The sequence below is a fragment of the Passer domesticus genome, chromosome 1 (assembly GCF_036417665.1).
Source record: "Passer domesticus isolate bPasDom1 chromosome 1, bPasDom1.hap1, whole genome shotgun sequence".
NCBI classification, from domain to species: Eukaryota; Metazoa; Chordata; class Aves; order Passeriformes; family Passeridae; genus Passer; species Passer domesticus.
This window is the reverse complement of record NC_087474.1, coordinates 17,340,961-17,351,611: the sequence shown is the minus strand read 5'-3', so window position 1 is coordinate 17,351,611 and position 10,651 is coordinate 17,340,961. Positions and strand designations below refer to the sequence as shown.

The following is a 10,651-nucleotide window of genomic DNA, read 5'->3' as shown; positions in this document are numbered from 1 at the left end:
TAGCTTAAGATCACAGCTACAAAAGTTCTGCCAATCCTTCTGTCAATTAACTATTGTGGATGATCTTGCTGTTTTGTTATTCATACTAGGATTTAGTCCACAGATTTGCCAATTACAAACCTCAGTATTCGCTCTCAGAGCCAGTCTCAGCCCAAAACCCCAGAGACTAAATGATTCCAACCCCTTAAAGTAAGCATAGAAGAAGCAGCATGTTAAAATCTAGAGAAAAATCTCAAGTTTAAATTTAGTCTTACTTTTTTTCCTTTGTGATACAGGTATTTAACATACAAAATTAATCTGTAAGCAATCAAAACCACAGGTGAAACACAAGAACAAAGGATTTACCTAGTGAGTCATCAAAGTGCTTTATTTTATAAAGCCTTGCTCATGTTTGGAGTGTAATCTAAGCACTAACATACACAATAATGAGCCTTCCTTGCCCTGTCCAAATAAACAGTTTATCAACAAGAGTGAGTGACAAAAATGCTACACAGACAAAAAGAATGCTTTGCTGTAAATGTCTAAAATGGTCTAAAATGTACACTCGTTGGCCGCAATTAAATATGTACTCTGAGTACCTTATTTTTACTCCAGGGTCTCCCTGTGGCCTCATACCTTCAGAAGCTTCAGAAAACGAAACTTGGGTGAGAACGCAGACAACCAGGGTGTTTAGGGAGAGGACAAAATAAAAAATCAAGCCACAGTACCAACTTATTTAAATACATACAATACAAAAGTATACACATACATTACAGTGCTGCAGACATCACTAAGTCAAACGTAACAAAAAACCCTGTGGGAAAGGTTGGGGAAAGGAAGAAAAATTAGTACACAGCAACAGGGATAGTATTGCCTTTGGCCACTGGAAGTGTCATGAAGGGGTTGCTGTTGCAGGGGCTCCTCTGAAGTGAACCACAACACAGGTTATGCACAGTTGCAGGCTGAGCAGCACTGACACTGGTTATGGAGAAGGCATGCTGGCACTCCTGATCCCAGTTAGAAACAATGAGAGGGAGGTTTGACTTCTCTTATGTTGCCTACAAAATCTAACAATTTCAATAAAGAAATTTTAAAGGCACAGCTTTAGCACAGTGTATAAGTAGATAAACTTTTAAGCATATGTAAATTTGTCTCTTTCAAGCATGGAGTCTTTCAGGGAAAAATACAAGAGGAGAATGAATACAATGTTGTTTAAAAATTTTAAACAAGTTAAACATGATCAGCACAGTTTCAGGCAATGTACTATACAATCAAAACTGAGTCAATGGTAGGACAGGTCATTTTGATGCTGAAAGACAAGCTTGGGAAAAATCCCTCCAAAATATCCTTTCGCATTTTATTGTAAAAGAGTCTATCATGGAGGTGAGCGAGACATTCACTTTAGTACACTACTGCATATTACCTCTTGGAAGATGACAAACATTACTTCATTTGTACTGCAAAATAACTTTACATGTAAACTCAAAAGTCTTATATTGTACACGGCTCTGAAATTCAGAAATATCCCTGCTTTCCTAATAATGTAAACAGTAAAATTCAGGGTTCATTTTTCAAGGGATAATCTATAATAAAATACTGCTATTTCAACAGTACAACATAAGCATTTAAACTTCAAATTCCCAGTAAATGACAAGGGAACGGAATTTCTATCAGTGTGCACATTTTTCAGGATGGGTAGAAGATGAAGCTACTATTGCCCAAAACTATGCACTTCTTCAGATAAGCTAGTTTTACACTTGTAACATTATTAGTTCCTATATTGCAAGAATATAAAACAAATGAAAACTTCAGGTAACAAAGAGAAATAAGCAAAGTTTTCCCTTAATGTAAGTTTACTATAGCAAAAATGTACACATAGCATGAATTATGTTAGCTCTTTGTAAGGTAAGAGATGCCAGCTCTCAGACGTCTGAGAGGCTGAACTTCCTGATACAATGTGCTGAAAAAGAAGACAAAAAACGGGAGAGGGAGGAAAGAAAAGGAAAAAACCCAACTGCTAGGAACCAAATGGGAAAAGCCTCCGGCACCAAGGGCTGTTGCAGCTGTGTTTTTAAGGAGTGCCAGTGTGCAGGGTGTAAGTGTAACATTCGCAGTAAGGTCTTCATTATTATCACCATCATCATCATCATGAAGAATACTGTCATGTATCTTTTTTCAAAATATAAACTGATCCACAGTTTACAATTTGATATCAATATTGTAAATTTAACATGCATTTACTCTTCCCCACCCCCACCCCACACCTCTTTGCTCATTTATTCCATTTCAGCTGGTAGCATCAGAGTATTACTGTCACAGTGCACTCTGAGTAAGCTGTTCTATTTATTTAAATTATTTTAAATTTTTTTTTTGCACACACAAAAGAGTCAGAAATAGCTAGAACTATGCTGGGAATATCAGGCAGCTGTTAAAGCGAGTACTCCACCCCACTTCAGTCATCTTTGCCAGCAGATGTAAACAAAGGGGTTGCTTTCTGTAAGATGAGTGCTTCTCTGAGTTCCTTTTTTCCCCTACACTTGTAGCCACTGCTGCTGTCCCCAGGTCTCGTGTCTGTCCTATGTAACATGATAGGTTACGTCAAGATGTTGGCAATAAAGTCCAAGAAGCGCTTTGAATACTGTTCTGGGTTAACAGTTGAAATTTCTGCACCAGCCTATACAGAGAATTGGGACAAGAGAAGAAAGAAGGAAGAACCAGGGTTTTATTTGATGCTTTTGTCATTGAGGATGTTAATAAATTTCATGTGCAATTTTCAAAACCAGAGACTAGAAACATAAACTGTAAATTGTGTCCCTCAAGCAGAATCTTACTGGTGCCTTTTTAGGCTTCACAGGAGCACACTGATAACCAGTACTCACTCCTGTGACAGCTATCTTCCATTTCTGAAAAAATTTATTTTTACTTTCCATGCTTCTCTTTACTTTCATTGCACTTCAGTCTTCTGTATGAATTTTTACAGCACATTAGCCGTGCTACCCACTGATTCACCAGCAGATTCTGGTCTCTAGAGCAGCAGTGCTTTCATACAGAAAACACTGAATTGCCATACTTATATTTGGCATGTCAACAGTTGTGCAACATGTATTGTTATCTGAATGCTACATAGCCTGGTTTGAAATACATGGTAAGAGTAACACCTTGTCCATGTTTATGCATTTAAATTTGGACTCACTGAATAAGCCATACCATTGTTATTTCAATGAAGTCATGATTTCATTAATATTTTTACTTGAATTTTTCAGAGCCATACCCACATTTTATTTATATTTTTCCTGTTTTAGAAAAGAAGCAAGTTGCATGCATGCAATTAATGAATGAACTTCGGTCTCATGTGGCTCAGGATGCAGACAGAGAAATAAACAAAATGAATGTATGAAAATAATGTTCTGTAATATGTTCTAATCACAATCAGCTTCAATAATCATAGCTGTTACTCACAACATATCTCTATCTGTTATTTAAGTCACAAGTGTGAGTTTTTAAAGTCTGCTACTTTCAAAGTTCAATAATAATTGCCAGATAATGGCTGCATATGTTCTGCATCAACTTTCAGCTGCCCAGAAAGCAGAGAATAATGAGAGCATTGCTTTAGAGAGACAAAAAAATACCTCCCACAGGCCTTTGCAGGTCATATCATTCCCTACTGTAACTAAAAAGCCCAGAGCCCTTTGCCTGAAATTTCTCACAATGCCCTGACCCTTTAGATACTTAGACACAGGAGGGATTTAAGCCTCATGAATGAATATGCTCTTTTTAAGAAGTTTATGAAATTTGAATGTTAAATCACCACAGGAGTGATAATAGTAGACATAAATCATAAATCTGGAAGACTCGGCTCTTTCACCACGGTTCTTTGGTGTCTGCTGCTAAGCAGCAATTTCAGTCAAAATTAAATAATGGCAGTCAAGCAGAAGTTTTCACTGAACAGTCTCTGAGTATTTAATATGTAAACGATATTTTTATGCCTGATTTTGTAAATTGTACTTTTTTTCTGAAGAAGTATTCTAGAGTGAGCCACGTTATATGCTGAAGAAGTAACTTTCAGCAGGCTGTACCCAACAATGAAACCATCATTAGGGCCCTGCATCTGAAATTAGATTAATAACAGCTTTCATAGAGTGGTGAACAGCTTTGTTTGCAAGAATAAGGTGCATCTCACAAATTTAGGACAAAGTCTTAGAAAGCATCTCACTAGATTTCTTTGTGGGTGAGAAAACTATACACACAGCTGAAAAAGGAGTTCCACTCTCAGTATGTAACTAGGATTTATTTCACCTTTCCCTGCCTTTACTGAACTGTCCAGTATCAGGGCACTAAACAAAAATGCATGAATACAAATGGAGTAAGAGGAAGAAACCAACCCAGATACTTACCCCATGCTTTACTGTCTTTGCAGCATGGGCAGCTTTCTTTTTTGCATCATAATGAGTAAGAATGTCAATAATGGCCATGAAGTACACCTCCTTCCTGGGAGCATCTGCCAACAGCAAACAGGGCAGTAAGAAGGACTTCTGAAACATCTTAACGAGTTCTCCTTCTAACAAAGAACACTTGGTACGACTCCATCAGCAGCTAAGACAGGTCAATGTCGGTCATAATCAAGATGTGCGAAAACCACAAGCTCAAGCTGTCCTTGATTCAGAGTTTAACTGCACTCATATATAATACAAAATGCCATAAATTGGTGTAAAATAAAAAACTCGCATAGAGAAATAGAAATTATTGCTCAGTTAAGGCAATGTGGATTTCATCTTTGTGGAAAAACTATGAAATTATATATGAAAGGTAATGCTTCTGTGTCAACAAAGAGAATTACAGAATGAACTAGGCTGGAAAAGACCTTTGAGATCATCAAGTCCAACCTGTGACCTGACACCTCCTCATCAACTAAAACAAGGTACTGAGTGCCATGTCCAGTCTTTTTTTAAACATGTCCATGGATGGTGACTCCACCACGTCCCTGGGCAGATGATTCCAGGGCCCAATCATGTTTTCAGTGAAGAATTTTTTCCCAACATCTAACCGAAACTTCCCCTGGTGCAGCTTAAGATCATATTTTCTTTATGAATAAAACCATGCATTTATGCATGTCAATGCTTATAAACAAAAAGAGAAGGTAACGTTCCTGTATGGAACAGCCACAGGTACCCAGTTATAATTAATTTTACACACTAAAATTAAACTCAGTTCAGGCTTCTTACACACTCCTTATGATGACTTTCTTAGCTGCAACACAGAAATTGGGTATGACTGCACAAATTTTCAAAAAGCAACCAAAAAACCAAAATATAACTTGGAACGTTGCTTTTCTCATTCTTTTTAGACTGTGTTTAACAGTGTTACCTGCCAGAAAAGACCAATTATAGTCACTAGAGTTCCTGAAAGGAATGAAAACCCCATGAATCAACTACTGAAGAACTGGTGAACGAGAATAGCTAAGCATTACAGAAATCTTCTTTCTGCTGCCACCAAAGAGCAAATTTCCTTTTCCACACAGTGAACTTCTGTTTTTCAGTTTACATTGCCTTTACATGGTTGTGAGGACTTTAGAATTCTGATGCAAGGATCAAACTACCTTAACATAAAAATACTTCTTACTGCTTACTTTCATGGGATTTTATTCCATAAACATCAATAGCTGGATCAAATTCCCCTGGAGCCAAAGGCAGTGAGCTGTTCAGTGTATTTCCTGGACTGTCTGGAGGGGTTCCAATAGGGTGGGTCCCATCACTTTCACCTTCCTCTTCTCCATCATTCTCTTCACACTCTATTTCTTCCTGTTCAGCTCTTTCAACATCATGAATTCCAACCAGCAAGCTGTAGTCCATGAGTTTTAACTGAGCAAGGAACTAGAAAGTGATAATAAGCAGTCTATCAATATTGCTGAAAAACATAAGCTCCACTTACAAAAAGGTGTCACCAATTGAAAAAGAACTTCTAAGGCACTTCTGAGATAGAGCAAAAGGGAAGATTAAGTGATAAAGCTGTCAAAGAGGTACCTGATTTTACTAAAATGTATTAACAGCATACAAATTACTTGAATCTTATTCTGTAGCCCACTCTTCCAAAAGCCTCCAGGAAAAAAAAAAATCTGTGAGTAGTGAAGACCAGAGTGCTTGCAAGCTGACAACTGTTACTCCTGACTCATGTTTCAGTTAAATTAGATTCACAGAATAGTCTGGGTTGGAAGTGACTCCCAAGGATCATCAAGTGCAACTCTTGGCCCTGCTGTACAGAAACATTCCCAAGAGTCACACCATGTGCTTGAGAATATTGACCAAATGCTTCTTGAACTCTGTCAGGCTTGGTGCTGTGGCACCATCCTCTCTGCCCTCCTTTGGACAGCTTCCTTATGTTGTGGTGCCCAAAACCACACAAGCACTTGAGGTGGGGACTGCTCTGTCACTGCTCAGTGTCCAGAGCAGCCTCTGTGCTATCAGGTGCTATGATCTGGTGCGGAACCCGCCCTCTCAACCCTTTTCAGTCTTATTAAAGAATCATGAAAAAATGTTCAAATATTCTTGCAGTGGAAAGCTGTGAAGTTTCACACCCTGAGGACATGAAATGATGTTGTATTCTCTTCACAGTGACAGGCTCATGATTTACACCATGAAAGCAAAACATGTACGTGAATGAAAGGGTGGTTTTTGAATAAAGAATAAGGATGGGAGATTTTAGGAAACTGAAAGATAAATACACTCTATGTATAAACAGAAAGTTATTTTAGTTGAGGAGAACAGCAAAAGGCAGAAAGAGGAGGATGGAAATAAGAAAGGTATAAAAGCAGGAAAATGGGGTAAACAGCTCAGGGGAGAGAAGGATAGGCAGGACAGAGCTGTGCTGCAGCTTAAAAGCAATACTGTGATTTCAAACTTGTGAAGCCCATGCTTATGGTATGCAGAGAAAGTGGCTGAAAATAAAAATTGTTTCAGTTTTTATAAACTCTAAGTGGTTATAAAAAGGAAGTTAGAGCAGACCAGGGAAGAAGGCATTTGAGCTAGACTTTGGCACAGAGAAAGTGATGGTGATGAAAAAGATAAAATACTAGGTAATGAGAAACTCCAGTTTGTCAAAACCTGATTCTGAGAAAAGAGATGAGCTGGAGATAACAGTAAATTCAAGTGCTAGAAGAAATATTGTGAGATCAAGAGGAGGTTTTAAGAAGAAGAAGAAACTGTTTTTTAAAGATTTCAGTATAATTTATTTCAATATAAAAAACAATAGATTCTCACAAGACTGGAAGAGATCTGAGTTTGAAGAGATGATGCACAATAATATACAATACAAACAAAAATCAGACTGGCCTAAGGCAATGGGGTGGAAGAACTCCAGGCATATTATTCACTACTTGGTAAATACAGGGAAAAAAAAATACCAATACTAATACAGAACAGTATGAAAGAGAATGCACTCTTGGGAAAAAAACAGTGAGCTACAAATTAGAAGAGAATGGCTCTTGGAAAAAAATGTGCTGCTGCTAACAACAAAAAGACTTTGGGAGATCAGCACAAGGAAAAAAAATCTGATTTTAAATGAGAAAAATATGTAGTTTTTCTCAGGACACCTGCAATGGAATAAGGAGATGGGAAAACAGACAAGGGGACATCAAAACAACAGTAATAACTTGTGTTTGAACAGAGGAAGGGAACACAGGACTTGATTAGGAGAGAAATATGGAAACAAAGCTTAATGAAAAACAAGAACAGATATAAAGCTATATAGCTGAGAATAGCACTCCATGATGTGTTTAACTATTAAATACTGTCTGATAAAATAATCATATACCAAGTGTTGTGCATTTCTCTTTTACACACTGGTTCCAAAGCGTGTCTATCAGTTATCTAATAAGGGCAAAAAGAACCAACAAAAGAAAAACAAGGTTAAAGAATAGCTTGCCATTGTCAAAATCAGGAGCCAGATCACCTCACACTAGTAGTTTACATGGATATTAAACATTTCTCTGTATAAACTTCAAACCCATAAAACCAGCCTCTCAAGTCATAATCTGGAATTTGCCATTATATTCCCAGTCTGGTAAATGATATAGATCATACACAATCTACTTTTCGGGGTAAGAAAGTATCTTCCACATTCCTTCCACACACTTAAGATAATATCTGCAACCTACTTGCTGTAAAAGCAGCAGTCAGCAACAGCAGTACATGTTAAAAGACTACAAAATTTTAACCCAAATAAACTTATCTCTAGAGCTGTGACATCCGTAGAGCACAATATTTTAAATATAAAATAAACACACACTGATATTTCACTAAGTATTTATGTTTTTATCATCCTCACCACCATAAATTTCCCATTGTTACTATGATGGGAAATTATATTTCCTCAGAAGCAAATTATTGGATAAATTCTAAAGTAACAATATTTTGTTTTGTACAACTAATGAGATAAAATCTGAAGAATTTGGAAAGCCAATTCACAGAGCTCTTTTGATATAAATAGCTGAAAGTCTTATTAAGTCACAGACACATTTTGCTACCAAGTCTCTTTCAAATCTGCCTTTTTACTTGAAAACAGATTTCAGTTTTTGAGTATGAAGCTGCAAAATACTATGTTTAGGAAAGATATTTTAAATTCTGCAAACTAAAGGCAAGTTGTGTGAACAAATTAGTCTGATATTTATGATATGAACAAAATAAGTAAAAATATTTCATTAAAATCATACATTAACACTTTTCTTTCAAGTATTTACTGCATTCAGCCAAGTAAAATACAAATTTATATGAAAGACAACATTAAGATAATGAGAATCCAATTGCTGTATTTAGATTACTGAAGCACTCTACTGTTGTGACACTTAGAATGATTTAAAACTGGATTACTAATAGGAAACAAAGAGGGCATGCACAGCTGTGAGTAGGGGAGATGCCCCTTCTCTCTTATGGACTACAGTCTGTATTTGGCCTTAGCCCTGGTGGACCTCCACCTGAAAAATACAACTAACAATACTCACCTCTCTCTCGGGGGCATTTGGAAGCACTAGGCTTGTAAAGCATTTAAGTACTAAGCAGTACCATCATTTTAACATCACATCATCAAGGCAGGAACAATGCATGGCAACCAGCTATGGCAGCAAGCCATTTATCACATCAGCAAAGCAGTGATCAACTCCTGAAAGTTTAAATTGTGTTTCATTTAAAACAGTCAGTGTTTACAGTTTTATAAACAAGAGCTTTTACTAATTAATCACAGGTATGATTTCCTGGGATATCCATAATTTGCCACACATTTCAATCACATGTAACTGAACAGGCACATTCTTACCTCAACATCCTTTTTGAGTTTCTCAAGGAACATCTTTTTGTTATTCTCATCAATATGAATCTTTTGGCCATCATTAATAAAATCATTGTCTTTGAATGTCGGCAGCTCTTTGGCCTAAAACAAACCAAAATTCTTATAAGAGCAGGATTGTAAAGAGGAGTGTGGTGAAGCTGCTGGCCCTGTGCCTAAGAAGGCACCCCCAAGGTGCCTCTCCTCCATGGCACACAGATGTCCATAACTGCACTCACAGAGCTCTTTGCTCATCTTACCCCTCCTGGAATGGTCTAGAAGGTAATTGTGAACTGGGCAGCAAATGCAGCTAGAACAAAAGCTCCTCTCAATACCAGATTTGCATTGAACACTGATTTGCATCGAGCTTCTTCCAAGATGTCATTTGTCAAATCGACTGGCAGTAAGTGAAGTTAAAACAATCTATTCCTCATAAGAAAGGGCCTGCATCAGATCTTACAGAGGAAGTTAGACAGGATTGCATTTTGCACAACTACTGTGAATATGAACAAGTGCCTAATACCAAATAATCATTGGAAAGCATCAAATGAATATTGAATTATGAAATTCTGCTTAAAAGTAGCAAATGCCAGAGAAGACCACTGCCTCTTCAATATGTAATTAAATATTCTTGTTGTTGGAGCAACTTGATTACCTTCATCTTCAGTTCCCTCATGAAGTGATTTGCAACACCTCAAACAGGCTCTGTTTTTAATGGGCAGTGACTGGAAGTTTACCCAAAAAGCCCCAGCAAACTGACAAACAAAAGAGCAGTTCCTTCAGGACATTTGGTCAAGCAAGTCAGAAGTAATACTAACTCCTGCAATCAGAGCTTTTGAAAAATTGGCCCATTAAGAGCAATGAACAGCCTTTCTCCCTGCCCCACCTTTAATCAATGGTATGGAAGAACAGGTTTTCTTTATAAAGAAAATGTTACAGAACAACCAGTGCTGCAATTCCTATGAACTGTCAGTGGCCAAGAACTAGTGAGTACCCTGAATAAAATAATTTCCCCTTAATCTGAAAGTCCTTCTGCTAGGAATAAAAGGCAGCTAATATCAGCCTACAGGAATGTTCTCTGTAAGTTTAACTAGTCAGACATTGCCTATAATCTTACTGGAGATGGTATTTTTCATAAAGTTTATTTTCTTCCTATGACACAGCAAAGCAAAGAACCTGAGAGCTTCTTTCCTCTACTCCAATATGTATATCTTGGAAAGAACAGCATTAAAATGTGAGCACCACAGCAGACTCCGAGAGGCCCTTATAGTTCTTCACAATGGCCAAAAGTTCTTTTTGCTCTTGGACTATGTGCACTGAGGTGGCCAAAACACTCAATTCCCCAAGCGTCCAAATTAAT

General features: G+C 37.3%; 1 protein-coding gene across 4 annotated transcripts in view; it reads right to left on the bottom strand.

Annotated features, from left to right (window-relative positions):
• Positions 1–340: 340 nt before the first annotated feature.
• The window catches only part of PIP4K2A (phosphatidylinositol-5-phosphate 4-kinase type 2 alpha), a 149,048-nt gene continuing 138,737 nt past the window's right edge, over positions 341–10,651 (bottom strand). For all 4 annotated transcript variants that reach the window (XM_064408214.1, XM_064408221.1, XM_064408213.1 and 1 more), the window contains 4 exons: positions 9,283–9,396; positions 5,606–5,849; positions 4,374–4,477; positions 341–2,653 (listed from right to left, as the gene is read on the bottom strand). In XM_064408214.1, coding sequence (XP_064264284.1) covers positions 2,573–2,653; positions 4,374–4,477; positions 5,606–5,849; positions 9,283–9,396 — 543 coding nt within the window. In that variant the 3' untranslated portion in view covers positions 341–2,572. The remainder of the gene's footprint in view (positions 2,654–4,373; positions 4,478–5,605; positions 5,850–9,282; positions 9,397–10,651) is intronic.